This window comes from Pinus tabuliformis, chromosome Q (genome assembly GCF_031772625.1).
Source record: "Pinus tabuliformis cultivar Carrire ecotype Pingquan chromosome Q, CPIR1, whole genome shotgun sequence".
NCBI lineage: Eukaryota > Viridiplantae > Streptophyta > Pinopsida > Pinales > Pinaceae > Pinus > Pinus tabuliformis.
This window is the reverse complement of record NC_142296.1, coordinates 654,053,415-654,077,507: the sequence shown is the minus strand read 5'-3', so window position 1 is coordinate 654,077,507 and position 24,093 is coordinate 654,053,415. Positions and strand designations below refer to the sequence as shown.

Genomic DNA, 24,093 nt, shown 5'->3' with positions numbered 1-24,093 from the left:
ACTATTAAACCACATTTAAATTATACATTTATACATATTCAAATTTCAAATAATTAATTAGATTTAAAATAAAATTAATAAAAAAAAAAAAATTACACATTTATACATATTCAAATAATTAATTAGATTTAAAATAAAATTTATAAAAAAATAAAAATTACACTTTTAAATAATAAACCTGCATCGCAATGTAAATAATAATTTAAAACAATATTTGGAAAAATTCTATATATGTTCACGTCCACGCCTTAAGCTTCATACACTTCATGAATAGAGTACATGTCTGTATACAACACTCTAAATGCATTGCCACTTATCTTCTTTCGTCTCCTACCATAACCTAGTCTCTCCAAGGGATAAATGTACCTTCTTTCGTCTCCTACCATAACTTAGTCTCTCCGAGGTATAAATCTACTCCACAGATCACACGGTTTTGGCCCTCCTTTCGAAAATTGGGGGGCATTGTATAAGTTCACTTTAATAAATTTACTAGATCTCTTACTATTATCGAGAAATAGGAGTCATGGAGAGCGCTTTGTTAGCATGGAGTGGGCTTTCCTGGCTTCCTAATCGCTTCAGTTCCACACAGTGCTTTCTCCCATCGATTTCTCACCAGCAAAAACCAAACGTTATTCTAAATAGCTGCCCGGATTCTCATCTTTTGGGCACTATTTTCACTCCAATTCAATTGATTCATCACTTGCGCTCCTCCAAATCAGCGATTCATACTTTCCCAAATAATTCTTCCGAAGGTTTAGCAGATGTTCAGCTCCAGTGGAAGCAGGTGAACTCTAGATGCCACTGCAAGCCAAGGCTGGTTTGCCTATTTGGCAGTACAGGTCGAGGATCAGACAAGGTACGCGTACGCTTGTTTTTTTTAGATATATTGTTTTTCTTACTTCTGTTCTTTTTTTTTTGATTTGGAAATATAGATATATAAAAGCTTAGAATAATCCCCAATGCCTGGTTATCTGGTTGAGTATAACCTGGGCATGGGGATTTCACAATGTTTCACATTAGAAGGCATATTATATACTTCCCTTCACATTGGGGCTCATTGTTCCACTATCACAAGAAAGAACATTTAACCCCTGGCTACGGTGCTTTGGAAACCGGGGAGAGGCCTATCTATTGTGTTGGTCGGCAGGCAAATTTTTTTTGATGGACTCTTATACCCATTATTTGACGTTTACTGGACACCTAAAAATTTTACTTATGGCCTTTTCAAATTGAAAAATTTGTTGAAAAAACAATATCATGCGACTCCAGTTCTGGACTAATTCTTATGCATTTGAATCCTACACCGGAAAATTGTCATCGGCAAAGGTAAGAGTTGAGGTTAGTGTTGAAGAGTGACTTCATACTTATGACAATTTACTTTTATCGCTGTGTAATGTGTCTAAACATTGAGCACTCCCTTTTATCATGTAATGTTTCCTATGGATTAATGCTAACAAAATAGCGTATCCAACCCCATAGGCTATAGTATTTGATAAAGGGGGACACCTATTATCCAATGTTTTGGGGTAACTTTGTGTAAATTTTGGGGTGGCGGAAGCAAAAAGCCCAATTTGGGAATTGCACATGAACCCCTCATGTTAGATTAAGGAAGATAAACCCCCATGAAGAATCTATAAATAAAGGAGAGATGGAATCATTTTATCATCATGGAATTTGGATTGATCACTGTTTCTTTTCGCTGAGGCTATGAGGGTTTTAAGACCCCTTTTCCTCCTTTGTTTAGTTTTGGGGAGGTGATCCCACCCTAGCTAAACTTCTTTATGTCTTGTTACAACTTATTTCTCTTTGAGCAATCTGGCTAAGCAGAGAAGAGGTTCTGTGGTTAATTTATCTGTTAATAAGCTCGGTCTTCAAAGTTTAGTGGAGGTCTATCCCTAAGGAAACCCTCCTGAAGCTGGCATCAAAGGATCTTGAGGCACAACGCATGAATTTTGGTCTGCAAGGCCGCAGGGCTGAAGTATAAATTTTGTTAACAGCTGAAGTGGGCTAGAGGGGAAGGAGAAATTAGGTAATGGTAACTGTTGTCACTCACTGCAAAATTTGTTTTTAGCTGTCAAAAGGGTGCAAAAGAGCAGAAAAGTTTGTAGCCATCTTCCAAGCCACAGAAGCACTCAAAGCTAAATCGGACCCCCTCCATTGGATAGTGCTCGGAATTAGCTTTCCAACGGTATGTGGAAGTCCTAGAATTGACTCCGGAATCAAAAGCTAGAGCTGATTGAAGTTTCCCTTTGAAAATCAGAAAACAAGGAGAAAATGCCTAAGTGTAAAATCCTGGATCTCGGCATATCGACGATCTTGCAAACCAGAAGTCCTGGCATATCGGAGGTCCCACACATTGGAGGTCTAGAGCAATATCGGCATATCGGCAGTCAACGGGTCTAGGCCATATCGATGATCGACATTTTCAAAGTGTCAACCTTAACAAAGTTGCGATTAGCGAATGTCAATAGTGTTAAAGCACTGGGATTGTGCCTTCAGTGTTAAAGCGTTGGGGAGGGCCTAATGCAGGTTAACCAAGGATTTCAATGTAAAACTAGAGCAGGACCAAGCCTCTTCTCTCTCCTCCAATGGGAAGCGCGGCAATGTAAGATTGGTTCTGATAAGGGACACATGGTGAGCAGAGATCGGTTCCGATAAATGACGTGTGGCGGCACAGGATGGGCTCCGATTAATAACACATGGCAACATATGATTGGTTCCGACGAGGGACACGTGGTGAGCAGAGATTGGTTTCAACAAGGACCAGGGGCGAAGAATAGTTTACAAAAAAATGATAGCCCTCGCTAGGAGTCTAAAGGCCTTAGCGCCTTAAGGCTAAGCTCCAGGTCACAGCCCTCGGTCATATGATGATAATTGCGATAAGGGGCTAAACCAAAGGTGGCCAAGGGACATTGGAGCTCACTGTATTGTAATGTTTAAAGACTAAAAGTCCCGATGCAGTGAAGTTCCGATGGTATGGTACAAAGCTTTGAAGGCGTAATGGGCCGATAGTTGAGGTATTGAATGAAGGCATGGAGCAGTGGCAAATCGATATGGGCTAATCCTGTAGAAGCCCCTACAACAAGAAACCAAGGATTACATGGGTTGCAGAAATGAATTCGACTGCTTCGCTGCACGTCTTCGAAGAGTAAATGGAGGTATGGGACTTAGGAAGACTTAATGGCTTAGCATGGAGCTTCACTCAGAGACACAACGAAGGACTGCCAGGTCGATCTCCACTTCTACTCTGTAACAGGCAACCATAGTTGATCGCTACCAGCTCCAGAGAGTGGTGAAGTCAGGGAGTTAAGGCGAAAGCGACAGGTGAACCTACCGAGCAGTAGAGAGGCACATCATGGCAGAGACGTGGCCTGATCAGGGGAGATCCCAGGAATGTCATAGGCATATTTTCCTCCATCATCATTCAGTTTCCCTTGTTTCTATTTTACTGGAATTTCTGTTTATTATGTAATTTTTATGTATTTTCAAGAAAGGAATTGAATCCTTTAGAATCATTTTGGGCAGTAGGGCTATCGCACGTCGAGACCGTTAGTCAATCGGACAACTGGCCCTTGGATGAGATATTTTGTAACTGTGGATTCAAAGGTCTCCCTCTCCTTATAAATAGGGGGAAGAAACACTTAATACAGGTTTCGAAATTCTGCACCTGCAGTGGTCCAAATTTTGTGATTCCACTTTGGTTCTAATTGCCTGTTCATGAGGGACTTGAGCAATGTATGGCTAAATGTAATGGACTGGTATATTGGATTCATTTTGAGGATTAATGAAACTCTTTGGTGATTCCAATCATGGCTGTAAGTAGTATGTTTTACCCTCTGTAAATCTCATTTCATGTATGTTTCTCTTCTACTGAAATTGTGTAATGAAGCAGCCGGTTTCACTGTTGTATATTTTGCTGCTAAGTAGTAACAATACTTGTGGTATTTATAGATTTACTTATGTTATTCGATAGCCTACAATACCTGTATGAACACAGGTTTACATACGCTAATTAGTAACAAATGTATTCATAATGTATAGATCTTGGGACCTTAGTTAGCGCTCCACTGTTTCTACCATTCCACCTCTTCAGTGTTCCATACTTTCGCCAGAATATTGTTGCTTAGGATTTTGTATTATTCCTAGCCCTATGCATCGGATTCCTTCTTTTCTCTCCTCCTCTTCATTTTACTACAACTCCAATATTAAGCTGCCTATTATTGTGTGTTGGCCACCGGAACCAAACATTTCTCTTTGAGATTGACTCTTTTTACCCCCTGAGCATTTGGATCCATGTATTGGCTTGAGTTTACCTTGATAAAGACTATTGAACCAAGCCCCCTTTATTCTCTTTTTCCAACTACGTGACAATTGGAGTGCAGTGGAAAGCCCTACTCATAATGTCCAAAGCACTCCTCTCTTAAGATGTCTTAGGCACTGGTCTACAATCAACCCAAAGGTTGTCTCTAGGAAGCTTTCTATATCTCCTGAAGCACTTGTGCTACAGGTGTTAGAAAAAGCGTAACATCTTTCTAGCGCTGTTGCCGGGGAACATATTAGAATATTTTTCGCTGGGTACGACAAATCTTTACATTCCCTCTGCTAGGTGAGCAAAGAAAGTGTGGGTTGAAGATCTCTCACCTTGACGACTCCACTGTTTCAATTTTATGGTAAACATCTTGGTGACTCCACTGTCTATATCTCTATTTGATCATCTCGGCTTTCAAGCAGCCTCATACTCGCTCTGATGCTAAAGCAGCCGAAAACTTTCCCTACCTTTTAACCTGAAATCACTCACCTAGGAAGATTTTCAAAATGGCCATTCCTGCATTCCTGACCAACAAATTTGCCCCATTGGATTTTTCTTCTATTGCTGGTTATCCCAATCATGGCCCTCTATTTAATGAATGGAATACCTGTTTGCCTAGATTTAGTGGAAACACAGATAGAAGGCTAGACCAACACCTTAAGGATTTTCATGAATGCATGGACCAACAGGTATTATTTTTGAAGATGAGCAAATGAAATTGTTCATGTACTCTTTAGAAGACGATATTAGAATTTGGTACAGAACAATACCTCGTGGAAGCATATCTTCCTTAAAGAGTTTTCACATAACATTCAATCATTATTGCAAAATATTATATCCTCCGGATGCTCTGTTTGAAGATTGCTGTGCATATTACAATGATGAAAATATTCCTAAGGTTAATGACCTTGCTGAAGATGTTTGTGGAGCTCTGCTCCAAGAAAACATATACTCGCATCAAGAAGCATCACCCAATGACCAAGAAAGAGAAGAAGGAGACATCATAGAGCTGCAAATAAACCCTCAGAGCTCTCATTCAACCAAAGTTGATGATTCTCCTTCTTATGATGTATATGACTCCGATGGAGAGTCAAGTGATGCAGAGCCACAACAATCCCAGTCATGGGAAGCTGCACAAGAAGAGGAGGCCCACCAGGAGGTCAACAAAGAGGCTCCAGTCCACGATTCACATCCTTCACTTGGAGAACAAGTTCAAGAACCTCCTCCAATTTATGATTCATATTATTCAGAGGAGGATGAGATGGTTACGAATGTTCAAAGGGAGTGGTTTACCAACAAGTGGGGAGAAGGCTTCCAGCAACAAGCTTTTCTTGAAAAATCTAAGGTTGAGGAGCTGAACAGTATTTGTGGCTACCCTAACCAAGAAGATATTGGTCAACAGACTTTTCATGAAAATAAGGTAGCTGCAAATTTTTCTTGTCAGTTCTATGACCCTGTAGCTGATTACATGACCACATTCTTAGGTCAGCAACAAAGGTTGTTTCTGGAGTATGCATCAAGTTTTTTGTTTGAAGATTTTTCATGGTGCATGCTTATTTTAATTTTTAAATTTTAGCAACAGGGAGGCATTAGGTCCAACACCCAAATGCTGACCTGGTTCCATTGGAGGGTTGAACTCACTTAGGTGAATTGATGCCCTATACATAAGTAGGAGTTGTATATAAATAAGCTCACTAGCTAAGCATTTAATTTCCAATTGTTAGAGTTTATATTTCAGCATTTCAGTTTGATGAGGAAAGGACTCCCTGCAAACAAAGTTCCATGGAGATTTTCTGGCTGTATAAGTGCATTATAATTTTTGGTTCCATGCCCAATGGTGAAGGTTGCTGGTCTACAGGGTCTCAGCATCTTGCCAGCAAGGCGCTGTGCCTAGTTGGAGCCAATGTTGTCAGTCACTGCAAAATTTGTTTTCACCTATCAAAAGGGTGCAAAAAAGTAGAAAAGTTTGCAGCAATCTTCCAAGCCACAGAAGCACTCAAAGCTAAATCGGACCCCTCCATTGGATAGTGCTCGGAATTAGCTTTCCAATAGTATGTGGAAGTCCTAGAATGGACTCCAGAATCAAATGCTAGAGCAGATTGAAGTTTCCCTTTGACAATCAGAAAACAAGGAGAAAATGCCTAAGTGTAAAATCCCGGGTCTCAGCATATCGGTGATCCCGCAAACCGGAAGTCTCAACATATTGGAGGTCCCACACATCGGAGGTCTAGAGCGATATTGACAGTTGGCGGGTCCAGGCCATATTGGCGATTGACGTTCGACGTTTTCAAAGTGTCAACCTTAACAAAGTTGCGATCAACGAACGACGATAGCATTAAAGTGCCGGGATTGTGCCTTCAGTGTTAAAGTGTCGGGGAGGGTCTAATGCGGGTTAACAAAGGATTTCAACGTAAAATTAGAGCAGGACCAAGCCTCTTCTTTCTCCTCCAACGGGATGCGTGACAACATAAGATTGGTTCCGCTAAGGGACACATGGTGAGCAGAGATTGGTTCTGATAAATGACGCGTGGCGGCACAGGATGGGCTTCGATTAATGACACATGGCAACATATGATTGGTTTCGATGAGGGACACGTGGTGAGCAGAGATTAGTTTCGATAAGGATCAAGGGCGAATAATAGTTTACAAAAAAATGATAGCCCCTGCTAGGAGTCTAAAGGCCTTAGCGCCTTAAGGCTAAGCTCCAAGTCACAACCCCTAATCATATGATGAGAATTGCAATAAGGGGCTAAACCAAAGGGGGCCAAGGGACATCGAAGCTCACTGTATTGTAATGTTTAATGACTAAAATTCCCGATGCAGTGAAGTTCCGATAGTATGGTACAAAGCTTTGAAGGCGTAATGGGTCGGCAGCTGAGGTATTAAATGAAGGCATGGAGCAGTTGCAAAACGATATGGGCTAATCCTATAGAAGCACCTGCAACAAGAAACCGCAGACTACATGGGCCGTAGAAATGAATTTGACTGCTTCGATGCACGTCTTCGGAGAGTAAATGGAGGTATGGGACTTAGGAAGACGTAATGGCTTAGCATGGAGCTGCACTTAGATACACAACAAAGGACTCGTAGGTCGATATCCACTTCTACTCTGTAATAGACAACCAAAGTTGATTGCTACCAGCTCCAAAGAGTGGAGAAGTCAGGCATTTAAGGTGAAAGTAGCAGGTGAATCGACCGAGCAGTAGAGAGACACATCATGGCAGAGACGAGGCCTGACCAGGGGCAATCCCAGGAATGTCATAGGGATATTTTCCTCCATCATCATTCAGTTTTCCTTGTTTCTATTTTACTGTAATTTCTGTTTATTCTATAATTTTTATGTATTTTCGAGAAAGGAATCGAATCCCTTAGAATCATTTTGGGTAGCAGGGCTATCGCACGCCGAGACCGCTAGTCAATCGGACAACTGGCCCTTGGATGAGATATTTTGTAACTGTTGATTTAAAGCTCCCCCTCTCCTTATAAATAGGGGGAGGAAACACTTAATACAAGTTCTAGAATTCTTCACTCGTAGTGGTCTAGATTCTGTGATTCCACTTTGGTTCTAATTGCTTGTTCTTAAGGGACTCGAGCAATGTATGGTTAAATCATTAAATGTAATGGACTGGTATATTGGACTCATTTTGAGGATTAATGAAACTCTTTGGTGATTCCATTCATGGCTGTAAGTAGTATGTTTTCCCCTCTGTAAATCTCATTTCATGTATGTTTCTCTTCTATTGAAATTGTGTAATGGAGCTGCCGGTTTCACTCTTATTCATGGTTGTATATTTTGTTGCTAAGTAGTAACAATCCCTGTGGTAATTACAGCTTTACTTGTGTTATTTGATAGCCTACAGTACCTGTATGAGCACAGATTTACATATGCCTATTAGTTACAAATGTATTCATGATGTATAGATCTTGGGACCTTAATTAGCGCTCACTGTTTTTACCATTCCACCTCTTCAGTCTTCCATACTTTTGCCGGAATATTGTTGCTTAGGATTCTGTATTATTCCCAGCCCTATGCATCATATTCCTTCCTTTCTCTCCTCTTCATTTTAGTACAACACCAATATTAAGCTGTCTATTGTTGTGTGTCGGCCACTAGAACTAGACATTTCTCTTTGAGATTGGTCTGTTTTACCCCCTGAGCATTTGGATCCATGTATTGGCTTGAGTTTACCTTGATAAAGACTATTGAACCAAGCCCCCTTTATTCTCTTTTTCCAACTACGTGACAATTGGAGTGCAACAGAAAGTCCTATTCATAATGTCCAAAGCACTCCTCTCTTAAGATGTCCTAGGCACTGGTCTACAATCAACCTAGACACTGTCTCTAGGAAAATTTCTATATCTCCTGAAGCACTTGTGCTACAGGTGCTAAAAAAAGTGACAATAGTAACAAATTGGGTTGTTGATCACCTCGCTGGGTGATAAGAGTGGACACTGAGCCAATGTTAAGTCACTAGTGGCAGATCAAGGCAACAACCGGGACTGCGGCATACCAAGACAACGAATGGCTACAAGGAGCAAGAGTAATCGGGTTTGCATTGGACAACAAATCAGTAGGGCATCACTAGTATAGGAGAGTTCTTAATTGTGTTGTAAGTTGATTGAAATTTATAGGGGATAGGTAGCTGATTGAAGATTGTGTTGATTTACAGTGCTAGGGCTAATTTGTGCATTGCAACTATATTGTTAGTATTGAAGGGGTTGATACAGTTAGGGTGTAATAGTCCTTGCAAAGTGTACTGGTGGATTTTTGTAGATCAACTGTTATGTGGGTAGTCGGCCCTAACTATTTGTCCGCCCCTAAGTTGTAACAACCAAGCAAATGGATCTCATACCTAAGCAGGACAAGGTAATTTGCATGGTAGCTCGTAGAAGTATAAACCCCATACCGTCAAGTAGCAACTTACAAGTTTATGAGCTGAAACACCAAAAGGACGTTGGACTTGACATATGCACACTCATGAGAGATTGAAGAGCCCACCTCTTTGTAGTATACTCCAAAACTATGTTGCAGGAAACGTGGGGGGGGGCCCGTTTCCAGCTGGAAACTGGGACGAAACACGGAAACGCGTTTGGTACGGCCAGGAAACGCGTTTCCGGCCGTACTGCCACGTTTCCCGAAACGTGGGGGGGGGCCCGTTTCCAGCTGGAAACTGGGACGAAACACGGAAACGCGTTTGGTACGGCCAGGAAACGCGTTTCCGGCCGTACTGCCACGTTTCCCGAAACGGAAACGTGGCAGTACGGCCGGAAACGCGTTTCCCGGCCGTACAGCCTGCGTTTCCCAATTGAATTGTGTTTTTTTTTTTTTTTTTTTCAAATTTGTTTTTTAATTTTCTAGATGTGTGTCTAAAGTTATAAAAGTGAATTTTTGCCCTAGTGTTGATATGCAGTTCATGGTAATGTTAAATTCTTAAAGTAAAAGTGATATTCTCCTTTATTTTTCATTTTCATCCTTTTACTTAAATTTTTAACATTACCATGAAATGACTCAGGATGTTTGAGAGTGGTTTCGCCCTCATTGGATTTCATATGAAGAAAGTAGAATTTTAGATCTCACTCAAAATCCAGCAGACTTATTTGTTTTTCAGGATTTCAGGATTGGGGGGATTGCAATGTTTCCATTGGATTTTATCATGTACTAGGGTATGGAACTTGTATCTAATCAAGAGAACCAAGCCCTCTATGCAGGGGAAACTCCCAATAATCAAGATCATGTAGGGTACTAGGGTATGAAACGTGTATTTAATCAAGAGCACTAAGGTCGTTCGACTATGTAGGAGGAGACTCCCAATACAACAGTGGTCCTTCTAAAGAATGGGATGTGGATGCAGAAAATCCTGATTTGGATCTCTCTCTTGCAGCCTTATAGTCTTTATTGTACTTGCAGCCTCATATATTAATATAAATAAAGGCTGATTTTGAGATTTGGATATCTAATAAAGGTTGCTTTTGGATATTCTGATATTTTTATTTTCATTATGTGATCATTCATGAGTAAATGTGATGTAAATTAAATCTTAATGTTTAAGTGTAATAAATTATAATGTATCATTTATGCTTTATGATTGCACACACATATATATATATATATATATTTAAATATTTTCTATATATATATATATATATATATATATCTATATTCGCGTTTCCCCGTTTCCAAATTTGGGAGGTCGCGTTTCGTATCGCTTCCCGTTTTGGAAACTCGTACCCGTTTCCCCGTTTCGTGCAACTTAGCTCCAAAAATAAGTTTTCCAGTGAATTAATGGATGGTCTCATCCATGATGACAGGTACAAGGTAGAAGATGGGATCATTTTGTCCCCAAATCTACACTCAGGAAAAGGCTCCTTCGCACCACATTCAGAAGACTAGCTGAAGTCACATTGGAGTCTTACGTTCAATATAGGGATTGCACAAATATGGAATAGGCACTTGGCAAAACAAGTTAACGACTGATGACAAAACCACAAAGAAAATCAGATTGTAGCAGCAAATTCTCCTGAAATTCATGAGAGTCTTATAAGAGAGGGGAGCACAAGACACATTGGTTGTAAGAAGCGCTTTAAAGGACATGGGAAAGAATATATGGCAACATAAATAGTAAGCAACATTATTTTAAATGTAGAAGGTGCAAAGTTTTATTTGCACAAGTTTCTTGTTTTGTGTAAGAGCCATTGTTTATAGAATTTGGTAGCGAAGGCTGCTGATTTCCCAGGAGGGTCTTATGCCCATGAACTATGTGCCAAATTCTGTTATGGGATTGATATTGCACTACTCAATGCCACAATGTTGTTGCAATTTGTTGTGCTGCAAATTATCTAGGGATGACAAAAGCTACGGAAAGGAGAAATTTGGTCCCTAAGAATGAGATGTTTCTCATCTCAAGTTTGTTTCAAAGTTGGAAAAATCTCATTATTGTATTATAGACAGCCAAAACATTTTTACCTTGGTTAGACGACCCCAAGGTTGTAGGATGATGTATAGATTCAATTGCTTCAAAGGCTTCAGTTCATCCTCCAAAGGTTGATTGGTTCTTTACTTATGCAAGGGGGAAATTATGTGAGGAAAATAATGCATTAGAAAATGAAAATGGGTCACCCTCAAATAATGTGGAGACAACAACAAAATAGAGGCAGCTTGTGGAAACTATTTTGAGCTTATTACCTCCAACAAAGGGGTCAATTTTCTGCAGTTTATTCTTTTAGAACTTAGAAGTATGGAAGGTTACTATTATGCCAGGGGGAGAAATTTTGTCTGAAATGAAGATTACTTTAGCTGTGGCACACAACTGCACTTTTTTCGCCTATGGTTTGGCAAATGGAAGCAACAACTATTGCATGATGACTTCCCTTACCCACATGTCAGTTATTGGGCTGCATGGACTAAAGAGGGACGCTGTAAAGATTGAGTAGTAGTTCTCATTTTTGGAAATAGAAGGGCACATTTTGCAGCAACTAGGTTTGCCATTGCTTGGGGACAAGCAATGTTGGGAAGGGGGTGTTTTAATGTCCCCTATGGATTAATTTCCCAAGGGAGGATGGAATAATTTATCCAACCCCGTAGGCTATAGTCTTTGATAAAGGGGGAAACCCAGTATCCAATGTTTTGGGGCAACATTGGGTAAATTTTGGGGTAGCTGGGGCAAAAAGCTCAATTTGGGGGTTGCACATGAACCCCTCACATTAGATTAAGGAAGAGAAACCCGACATGAAGAATCTATAAATGAAGGAGAGATGGAATCATTATATTATCATGGAATTTGGATTGAATTATCTTTGTTTCTTTGAGTTGAGGCTTTGAGGGTTTTAAGACTTCTTTGTCTCCTTTATCTAGTTTCAGTGGAGGTGATCCCACCCCAGCTAGACTTATTTTTCTCTTGTTACAACTCATTTCTCTTGGAGCAATATGATTAAGTAGGGAAGAGGTTTTGTGGTTAATTTATCTATTAATAGGTTCAATCTTCAAAGTTTAGCGGAGGTCTATCCCTAAGGAAACCCTCCCATCCCCAAACTTGTCGTCAAAGGATCTTGAGGCACAACGAGTGAATTCTGGGCTGCAGGACAGGGCCACAGGGCCGAAGTATACATTTCACTAGCAGCTAAAGCCAGTTGGAGGGGAAGGACAAATTAGGTAACGATAACAAATTGGGCGGTGGATCACCTCACTGGGCAGCAAGAGTGGACTTTGAGCCAACGTTAAACCACCTATGGCAGATTAAGGTAGCAATTAGGACTGTGGCATATAAGACAATGAAGGGCTACAAGGAGCAGGAGTAACCAAGTCTGCATTGGAAAACAAGTCAATAGGGCATCACTAGTATAGTAGAGTTCTTAACTATGTTGTAAGTTGGTTGAAGTTTGTAGGAACTAGTTTCTGATTGAAGATTGTGTTGGTTTACAGTTCTAGGTTTGATTTGTTAATTGCAACTATATTGTTAGTATTTAAGGGATTGATACAGTTAGGGTGTAATAGCCTGAGCAAAGTGTATTGGTGGATTTTAGATCTGCTGTTCTATGGGCAGTCAACCCTAACTATTTGTGTTGCTGAAGAATCATATTGCTATTTGAGATATTTATTGCTATTGGAAATCTTTATGGTATTCAGTGATATCTATTGTTAAATGGATGAATGAATGTGCACTACTATTTCATAAAATCTTATGATTTATTCGGAAAAACCCTAGTCAAAGTTAGAATCCTAAGAGCAAAAAATCCCCTTGGGACTTTACATAACATAAGTTTACTTATAAAATTCCACTTGTTTTGAGTATAGTCGACCTTTTAGACTTCGGGTTTACACTGGAGTGGTGTTAACTGTTATCTGGACTTGTGACATTTGCCTTGAGGCAAGTTCCTTGTTCCAGGTAAATAGCGATGTAACATTTGAAGGATGACTATTTAAGCCAGCCATTAGGAACATGATAGCAAGTTAGCTTTTGTTGCCTTGAGTAACTCAACCTTTTGTTGGAACTTTGAAGTGCTTCAGGGAACATACGCTGAGATATTGCACTATAAGGGGTGGATTTCATTTGGTTAAGGTGCTAGGTCTAAGAGGCATCTATTCCACTAAAGTTGGTTAGGACTTGCACTAGACCTGATCCTTCGAAACTCGTGCCATATAGTTGGTGTAGCCCACAGTGAGAATCTAATCTTGGTAGTGGCTTAACCCTACGTTTGCATAATTAGTGCACTAGGCCTCATCCTTTGAAACTCATGCCATGCAGTTGGTGCAACCCACAGTGAGAATCGAACCTTGGTGGGGGATTAACCCTACTTTTGCATAACTGACCCAGCCTTTGGATTGGGGGTCTTGTTGAAATTAAGGGTGTAATCTTCACATGTAGCCATGGCTAATATTATTTGTAATTTTATATTATATTTCTAGGTTTGTTTATGGTCAATCTAATCAACTCAATGTAAGGCTTAATAACATTCATAGAGAAAGTGATTATTTCACAAGTTATATAAATACACAAACTTTGATTTATATTTTCTTACATTTTGATCATTTATTCATTCTTACACAAATGATGTAGCCTAATAGCACTATAAGGCATTGCACTTTCTTGTTCTTCGTTTGATCTATCTTGTGCTTGGGTTATTTCTCTCTATTATACTTGTTAATTTTCCTGTGAACCTAACACTTGTACTTAATTTATAGTGGAGAATTAATTTATTGAATAAATAAATACATAGCTAGGTTCTTAACATAAATTCAGAGGAAGAAAATTTAAATAATCGATCTCATAAAACAACAAACATAGATTATGCCCAACAAGTATTTCATTAAAACAAAATCCAAACTTACGTGGGCTCCCTTCCTGGGATAATGGCCTAACTGAGAAAATACAAAATACAAATAACCTAGATCTGATCCAATAGATCTGCCCTATATTGGTGCTTGATCTTCTGTGCAAATATGTATCTCCAACCTCTCTGCACTCCCTCAGGCCCAACACACTACTCATTGAGATGCCTTTCTTAATCTTGTGCTGCTATAGTGTGTTTATATCCGTTCCTCAACCTTGCTATCCCTAACCCTAATCCTAATCTTAAAGTGATCAATGACTGGGACAATATCTCCCCTCACTTGAGATCAATGACTAAGATTAAAACAAAATCACTTAAATAAATTACTTTACTTTCCCTAAGTTTCTTTTAGCTCAATAAGTCAACATACTAATATGTGCTTTTTCCTAAGCTAGACTTAGGATAAGTTACATTAGCAACTTGATTACACTAGAGCAAGTGTTCTAAGGAGAATGTGGGCAACTTTTGCACACCTAAACACAAGGCCTGTGCATAAGTACTTGACCAAGCTACAAAAATCAACACTCCCTCTTAGCAAGGGAGGTACGTCTGGAAGAACCTCCTTGGATCTGTCTCCAATCCCACTACTTCATTCATTGCTGTAGCTACTCCCTCTAAATTGGAAGGCTTCCTTGTTACTTGCTTTGGAAACTGTACTGAAGACCTATTTCTCCCAACCATGCTCCTAGGAGCCTTAACCTACTCCTGAGCATCCATCAATGTTATCTCATACCACCTGGTTTTGATAGATCTAGAAGAGGCCTCCTGCCCATCTTCCGGATTAGAAAACTGAGTCCTTGGTCCCAACTCAATCTCTAGAGCCTCTTGCTCCATCTCTATCACTAACATCGATCTTTGATCCAAGATCTCATTGGATCCACTTAAACGTTGACCCTATACGCTGTACAACGTACCCTTCCTGACACCAAGCCTTATTGCTGTATCCTGGGTAATTCCCTCTGAACATATGAATAGTTGTCCTTTTTGGAACACAAAATCATACCCTTTGTCCTCCAGAGCCAAGGCTGAGAGCAAGTTCATCTTCAACTTTGGGACATATAACACCTCTGCCACCTCCAAAGATCCTCCTGGTTGTTAGCTAAAATAACATTGTTCCAACCCCTTGCATTGCATGTATGGTACTCATACCAACTTTCACATGCATGTTTGAATTTGTCTCTGAAACACTAAGGAGCACTTCCCTCATTTCTGTCATATGGCGAGATGTTCCATTATCCACTAACCATGCATCACCATCCACAAATTGGGCACTTCTAGTACTATTGCCAGAAAGACAAACAACCACCAATGAGAACTCTTCCTCAAATGTTGCTGTGAACTCATCAAATCTCTGTTGATTCCACAACTTGTATTTTCCATTTGTCTTTCTTGTTGGAAATATTGAGAGTGGGCGAATCAGGGTTTCACTTACAATTAGTTGATTATTAAATTTCAGAGCATTAACATCAAATCAAAACATAAATTATCAACACATCACAAGAGTAGCACACAATTTTTTTTTAGGTGGAAACCCTTCTGGGAGAAAAACCAGTGAATGCTTTTGTCATATAGTTTATGAGTACAATATTTCTTAGCTCCAATTGAAAGGGAAGCTCCAACTTCCTAGTGCTCTAGAAAAGCATTCAATTTATCAGGAAGCTCCAACTCCTGAAAGGATGCTCCAACACTCTAGTTTTTCTAGCTTCGACTGGAAGGACACTCCAACAACCTGGTTTTATCAGCTCCGACTAAAAGGATGCTCCAACACCCTGCAAGCTTCAACTTGCCCTGGCACCACCTTGCCACCCTGAAGTATATTCAAGCTCCAACCTGAGGGAGACTTCACTCTCTACCTTGCACCACCCAACCACCCTGAAAATATAAAAATAGAGAAATAGTTGTGGAATCTTGTACCAGGGACAATGACCCACTTACAAAGGGACAATGTCTCAAGCCCTTTCTACTGATGTATGCTTCAGATATGCAATGGAGTGCCAAACTTTATCAAACCTTCAGAACTGCCTCTTAATGATTCTTATACAAACTCTTATGAAGTATAACTTTCAATTCATATTCATAACACAATACAGATATATCATACCTCTGATTGCAATATTTGATGATGTAATGGATGCCTTCAATCAATAGGTCCAAACAAACTACACCTCTCCTTCAGATTTCACTTCAAAAAGTCCTAGAAACTGCTCCTTAGCCACGACCTTAACCTTGCCTTGAAGATGCCTTAGCAATGACCCACAATCTGGTCTGAAGGGGGATACAATTCTGTCTCTAGGTAGCAGACATCCTTAGAACTTGCACTTCCTTTAGATTTATCACAGAAGGAGGGCTGAGACAAATCTTTGACCAAATGTGAATGAGTGCCATAGGAAGACCTTGATCAAATTTCAAAAGGACTTCAAAACCCCCTAAGTTAGTTTGGAACAGACCCCTGAAGTATGCCCTAACACAACCTTTAATCAAACTTTGAAATTTAAATTAATCTCAAAGAATTGATCTCAGAAATAGATCTTGGATTAGCCCTCAAATAGGTCTGCAATGTACCATAGGATTACTTCAGAACCAACAAAAATGAATCTATACAAATTTGCCCACAGTTTGTTCAAGAGACAACTTCTGTCGAACCATAGTCCAAATTTCGGCCTCAAGAGGAATACAAAACTGGCAGAAACACCTCAGAAAGTCTCAGAATCAAGCCTCAGATGAATCCAGATTTCATACCTCAGTAATAGACCTTAAGGGCCAAAAACGTCTGCCTCAGAGGCGATATGTAAACTGCCATGGATATTCCACTAAAACAGTTTTATCACAACAGATCTTATAATATTTTGAATTTTTAGAATATGCAAACTATTTTTTCTTAGATCCCAAATTAATGAATTACTAGCTTTGCTTGAATTTATGAAATAACTGAAACAAAAAAAATGAAATGACAGGCACATGTACACATCATCCACATAAATGAACAAAAAATATATCATGGGAAACCCAATACAGGAGAAAACAAAGCTAGAAGGTGAGGCCTATGCTCTTCTTGTTGAAGAATGTAACTAGGTTAGATCTTCATAAATATATTTATGTCACAGCATAATGTATTTGTCAAGAGAAAGAAAACGAAATTTAATTATTATTAGTAAAATTGACTTATTAAAGCATGGGTTTCATGCTTGGGTCAATTATTTTTAGGTCAAAGCCTCCCTTGCAGGCTTCTAGGGTTTGTGTCAAGTGTCTTTGTCCATGACATAATGTAAAGAACCCTGCTTGGGAATTATTTGTCCAGAAAGAAATTTATTTTATATTAAAATTAGTCTTCTAGGCCCCCTCCACCAACTCGTCCTCAAAACTGGAGAAGTCGGCCTAAAACTGGGCAGCATAATCACAATATAAAGGCAGCAACTCGACCTCATTTGTCACTCACTCACAAGAAGTTCGATCTACAGTTTCTGGGCTTAGAAAAAGTGTGAATTTCAAGGAAGAAGGAAAAGAAGGATAGCGAAGAAGGTCTCTCTCAAGCATAAAAGGTCGAAATTTTCTCTCTTTCCCACACGTGTGAAGTTGTGCAGCTACTGGAAGGGGGCCGAAATTCTGTAGTGACTGGGAGGCCGAAATTTTGCTGCTGGGGGTCGAAATTCTGCAACTAGGAAGTCGAATTACTGGATTGAAGTTGTTGTATAAGAAGAAACTACTATATCATCTTAGAAGGTTGACTTGGTGGAGAAGGAAGGTCTATTGGTCTAGGGTCTTGGTCCATCTCAATTTGAATTAATGAAGGAAGAGTTCTTGACTAAATTTTCCCCTATATAAGGGTTTTAGCCCTGGCTATGTGCCTATATCTGGTATTATATTCTGTGGAGTACCCACAACAGTTCACAGATCAGGAACACTCACTAAGAGTGTGCCCCCCTGCATGTAAATCTTTTGATCAAGAAACAGTGAAAGAAGCCATTTAAGTTGGTTTTCCCAGAGGGGTTTCAAAGATAAAATCTTCGTTTTATTATGGTTTATGTGATTGATTTCTTTGGAATTGTTTTTCTTCATTTAAATTACAATAAAAAGTATTGTACAGTTAGATTTAAAGCACTCTGAAATAGCAAACAAAGATAACCATATTAAATTTGGAAAATTAATTAATGTCTGTAATGGTGAATTGACTTGGCCATAGTCTGAGATATTATAGATCATATTGGTATTAGAGCCAAATTCAAACATATTGAGGAAGACCTACTAGCAAAAGCCAAGTTTGAGCCTATTGGGGAAGACCTTTTTGGTATCTATACCTATTGGTGTCAGAGCTTTTGTTGGACTCAAAAGGCTTTAAACAGGGAGGTGGATCCGAAATTTGTCAAGAAATGGATCCAATTTCACTCCAAACAATGGGTTCATTTGAACACAGAAGTCACCAAATATGCAGTTTTAATAACTTTAACGCTTTCACCAAAACCTGTAATTTGATTCGTTGGAGAAGCTTCAGTGAACGGCTTTTGAAATTGTTCAAGGCAAGCAATGCAAAGCCTTTGGGCAATGTGGTGGATTGGAGGATTCAAGGTTACCTTTGCACTCTGCACTCTACAACAAAGAAAGGGCTTTCCAAAATGGTTAGGAAAAGGTGTTGAGCTTTGGGCATGCAGGGGTTCACGCAAATCAAAGTGGAGCTTCGGGCATTCAGGGGTTTGGGCTAGTCAGAGTGGAGTTTACCTCTGCACTTCGCTCCTCGCACTCCACAACCACAGAGGCTAAGATAAAGTGTGTGGAGCTTTGAGCGTGTGAAAGTTCAAACAAGTCATAGTGCAGCTTACCTGTACACTTTGCGCTATGCACTCCATAACAAAGCAAGGCATGCAAAGTCATTGGAAAAAAGCTGTTGATGTAAAGTGCAAAGAGATCCGTGCATCATGATAAAGAAGATCAAGGCATACCTAGCAAATGATGTGGCCACTTAAGATGGTAATATATCTACAACCTCCAAATATGGTACATGGGTTAAATACCTCACCGACCATACTATGTCAGTTCTATCTTACTGTCCTCCTTACCCTTTTATAAAAAGGATTTCTTAGATTGGGAAGATAAGGTGCAAGCAAACTGATCACAATGTAGAAGTGACTGAGTGAATAGCAGAGTCATTTATGGAGCCTCCAGCAACAGTTGCATTTGATCCGATTGATCCAGAACTAGTTGACCAGGTTGAACCAGCAACAGAAAATGATATAAGTTATAACAAATCAAGGAATGCCATATGACATGCACATAGGCAATAGCAACCCCAAAGAAGAATTGTAATGCCTAAAATCTGTTAAAAGAGGCAGTACATTGGGGGTTTTCACTGGTGGCACTTGGGGCATCTACTAAAAAGGTGAGGAAGCAGTGAGAATGGCTTCTTAGGGGGTCTCTTGGCTTTTGGAATAGTTAGAGGAAAGATGATAAAAAAGTTGACTAAAAAAAAGGGGAGATGGAAGCTGAGCTGGAAAAAGAGTGCTGGAGATAGACTGAAGACAGTGGAAAGGCAACATGGGTTGTTTATATGGTCCCTTGGCCTTCATAGCAGAAGGCAAGAAAGAGGACTGAGGCCAAGGGCTTCAATAAGTGAACCCATCCACATGAGTAGAGGACAGTTCCGAATATGGTGAGAAGAAGACTCCAGTACCAATTCTATCCATATTAGGAGCAACACTGTCTATAAGCAGATAGAGGATAGTTCCAAAGATGGTGAGAAGAAGACTCAAACACCAGGTCTATCCACATCAATAAAAAGGACAATCCTAAGCAATAAATGGGCATGGAACACAATCTCAGAGCAAGAGTGTGACTTCGAGCACAAAAGAATATGGATTCAATTCAGAAGAATTGGGATGGGGAAGGACTGATAGAGATGGAGGAAGCAGCAGAAAGGAGAGTCCAGAAGATGAAAAGCTTGTAGTCAAAGATAGGGTGCAAGTTATCTCGTCACCTTTGTCATTAGCATCAGATTTGGTTCCAATTTTCCAAAGCTGTGATACAATCCTGAAGAGGAAGTGAGTGCGCTGAGAGGCACTCTCCAGCCCAGTGTGGAAGAGATGTTGTAATGCCCTGTTACGTTATGTAAACATTTTGACTCGGTCAAATTACTAGTGGATTTTGAACTCCGGGTTTTGACAACCCTTGGTTTTTACCATGGTATTCTTCTCTAATGTAGCGTATTTAAAGGCATAAAATTAAAAATTAAAATTGGAGAAATTAATAAAATTAAAATTAAAAAATTGTAACAAACTAATGCTTATAAATATTGTTATGTAGTTCAGTAAACTTGAAGTCATAGAGTCAATTTACTGTTGGTGGTTTGTGGGCTCTAGGTTTTGACAACCCATGGTTTTACCAATGGTATTCTTAGGTGACAAGAAGAAATATATATATATATATATATATATATATATATAAACCAGTCTAGATCCATCTTAACTCCAGATCTATCAAGTGCCGAGATATATATATATATATATATATATATATAAACCAGTCTAGATCCATCTTAACTCCAGATCTATCAAGTGCCGAGAGAGATAAATCTCTCAAGATGCAAACCTATAGCAGCAGCAGAGGACTGTTTCAAAGACCAAGAGGGTGAAATGCAGAGGTACAACGTTGCCCTGGGTGGAATGGAAACTGCCCCAGAATGCTAACATATTGTCTTGAATGCAGGAGAGTAAGAACACTACTAAGGTTGTGTCCCCCTGCATGTAATTCCTTTTATTAAGAAAGAGCCGAAGAAGCCATTTTAAGCTGATTTTTCCAAATGGGTTTTCACGGAAAAAATCTTTGCATTATTACTTTTACTGTATATCTGGTTAATTTCTTCAGCACTGTTTTTCTTCATTTAACTTACAGTCTGCAAGTACTACAAAATCAGATTTAATGCACAGTGAAATAGAAAACAGAGATAACCACATGAATAGCCTTAAAATTAATTAAGCTGCTTGCTGGTGAATCAATTTAGCCATAGGCTGAGCTTTTACACATCAAGCATATGGTCCTCTTTAGGAGCAAGGCTGACTAACTGGGAGAGCAATCCTGTTTTGTCTGTACACAGACCATGGGGTTAATATCAAAGGCTGCTTAATCGATGCTGAATAAAGTTTTCAAAAACTAACAGTATCTACTATCAAATTAGCCAGACTCAGCTCAGCAAGCAAAACGCTGAGGATGGAGAGTAAGAGTATGACTCAGACTAGAAAAAATTCCAGAAAATAAAAAGTAAAAAGTTGCACAAAATTTCACCCAATTTTTTTTTGTCAAGGCTTTGTTGTTTGAAATTCTATGGGTCTGAAAAACTCCTAGATTATTCCCGAGTTCACATTTGATTTGTGATTTTTTTCTAGGACAGGTCAACTTTGCCTGTTTTTGGCACTAAGCCAGATATGAGTCATGAGCTTTTCCTTGGCACTGAACTCAGCACCTTTTTGGCACCTAGGCCAATATGACTCGTGAGTCCATGTCATATCCAGCAAGTCCTGCTTCACAGAACATAATTGAATATTGTATATGGTCAAAAGTTCAGAATGCTCCACAATTTCTTGAAAACAAAAAAGATTCGTTAAACTGGTCAAGGCAGAAAGATCCAGTGGTGTTTCCTCAAGCAATAATAGATGTTATCTGAATAAATTAATTTGATCTTCCCTGCAGGATGCTGCTCGTAGAGCTTTAGAAGATGCCCTCAGTGGAAAGAAAGATGCATTTGATAGATGGGATGGGGAGATAAAAAAGAGGGAGGCAGCTGGAGGTGGGGGTGGAAATGGCGGTAGAAGATGGTTTGGTGGTTTTGGAAACGAGGATTCCTGGAAGGAAATCAAGCAATCAAGCTTGGCAGTCGCTGGGCTACTTCTTTTGGTGAGTGTTTTTTTAATTTGAAACTTTCTATTGGTCAGTACTTGTGAAACTGAATTGCCTTTAATGATTCTTATAGTAGTGCAGTCATATCTTTGTTCGGTGTTATAACAAGTTTCCTTTTTGCACTCGTAATAATAGCACTGCTGGAATGACTACCAGTGACATGCTACTTATGTTTCTGTTCATTCGTTTTTTGATGACCTGTGACCTGTTCTTTGGACAGTACCTTCTGCTTGCCCAGGGCAAGTCAATGATGTCAGTTGCAATGAACTCTATATTGTTTTTCTTGCGAGGATTTAGAGATGGTTTGAGGTCAATTTCTTCGGCTCGATCCAGAATAGGAACTGAATCAGTTTCTAGCTTAAAAGATAGCTCAGTAGTTCAAGATGACAAGCCTGTTTCTGCAAAAGCTAATGTGATCAGGAAATGGGGGCCGGAATGATTTCATATTTTTAGTGTTCTCTGCTATTAATCTGGGGAAATCAATTTTGCAGATCTTCAAGGTGGAGCTTAGTTTCACTGGTTTTCTCTCTTTTTAACTTAAATTTTAGGATGTAGAAGCATGTTAAGCCATCAAATCTTACGTGAGTTGCATGTTACATACGTTTCTTCTTTTGTTTAAATGGTGGGACCATGCATCTCTAGTGAGAAGTGGGAAGAAGAGAGGCACTCTACCTGAGATCTCTCAGTCATCCCTCTTGCGTGAAATCCTAGGGAAGTGGGATAACCATTTCATCGGTTTTCTCTACCCATTGGATGGGAAGCAAAATATAAAGAAATTGCTCCTGTCAAAAGTGTCTGTGGGTCTTTCTAGTCAAAAGATTCAATCAAATGCAATGTGCTCGATTTGGAATAAAGAAGTAACATATGTGGACGCATTAAAATATATTGAAATCTTTCCAGCAGAAATGCTATATGAAGAGATTAATGTGCATGTACTTGGAAGATATTAAGATTTTGATAAGGGAAAATATTATATGGACGTGTTATATATTTTTGATATAACAAATCTGGCAAGTAAACGTTAGACTTGAGTTGTGATACACTGGTTTAATTAGTCCAATTAACAAAGATTTTTTATGCGAATTTTATATGGGCTGGTTTAACAACAGTGATCAAAATGTTAAAACACATGCTGGAATTTCCATTCATGTATGCTTTGAATTTGTCTCGGGTAGTAGTAGGAACTACGTTGTTAGAAGCTTTCGTGCCCAATCCACTATGTTACTCAAATGTGCACTACTTCAAGGGATCCAGGTGACCAATAAACGTATTTTTATTTGGAAAAAATTCTGAAAATTGATTAATATTAATTTGGCCTCATTGGAGTTTGATTAATGTATCACGAGCTAGATTGTTTTGAGAAATAAGAAAATTAATTGGTAGATTTGGTTAAGCATGTTAACGTAGTGGAATAGATAATCAGCAACGCATATTATAAGACAAATACAAGATTAATGTTTAATCAAGTAACAGAAGTTTGTAATTTCAAAATAGGAAAAATGTAGTTATTAATACCATGATAACAGAGATACAAGTTATATATATATATATATATTCAAACTTTATATATATATATATATATATATATATATATATTCAAACTTTTGCTATTTGTGAATGGTCTATTACAATTTTTAACATTGTTACAATTTCATATATATATATAGATAGATATGTTGAGAAATCTAAGGTATCAATAGTTAGGTGATTTATTTTGAATTAGTAGTTGTTTGTGAGTGCTTTTTAACACTTTAGATTAGGGTCTTCTTCATTTAAGTTATTAATGTTTTTCTTCATCAAACAACTACCAATGCATTAACATAAATAGACAAGAGACGCAGAATGTAGGCTATGACCTAGGGCCAAAATCTCTCACTCTTTGAGAGGAAACCCCACACAAATTCTTCTTATAGAGATTCCAATTGACGAATGCCAGGACCAAGACCCTTGACCTATTAGCCACTCTAAGACCAAGACACAAGTTCTCTTGACCGTCAACCTTCTTCTTGACGACTCCTTCACTTTGACCTTCTTAGCATCGAGACACCAAGATCTCCTTTACAGTGAAACCTCCT

At 39.1% G+C, this 24,093-nt stretch overlaps 1 protein-coding gene across 1 annotated transcript; it reads left to right on the top strand.

Annotated features, from left to right (window-relative positions):
- Positions 1-333: 333 nt before the first annotated feature.
- On the top strand, positions 334-22,997 carry LOC149221203 (uncharacterized). The gene is made up of 3 exons (XM_089385038.1): positions 334-856; positions 21,812-22,015; positions 22,239-22,997. The coding sequence occupies exons 1-3, from the start codon at positions 524-526 to the stop codon at positions 22,455-22,457; spliced, it is 756 nt and encodes a 251-aa protein (XP_089241164.1). The 5' UTR covers positions 334-523; the 3' UTR covers positions 22,458-22,997.
- The last annotated feature ends 1,096 nt before the right edge of the window (positions 22,998-24,093 follow it).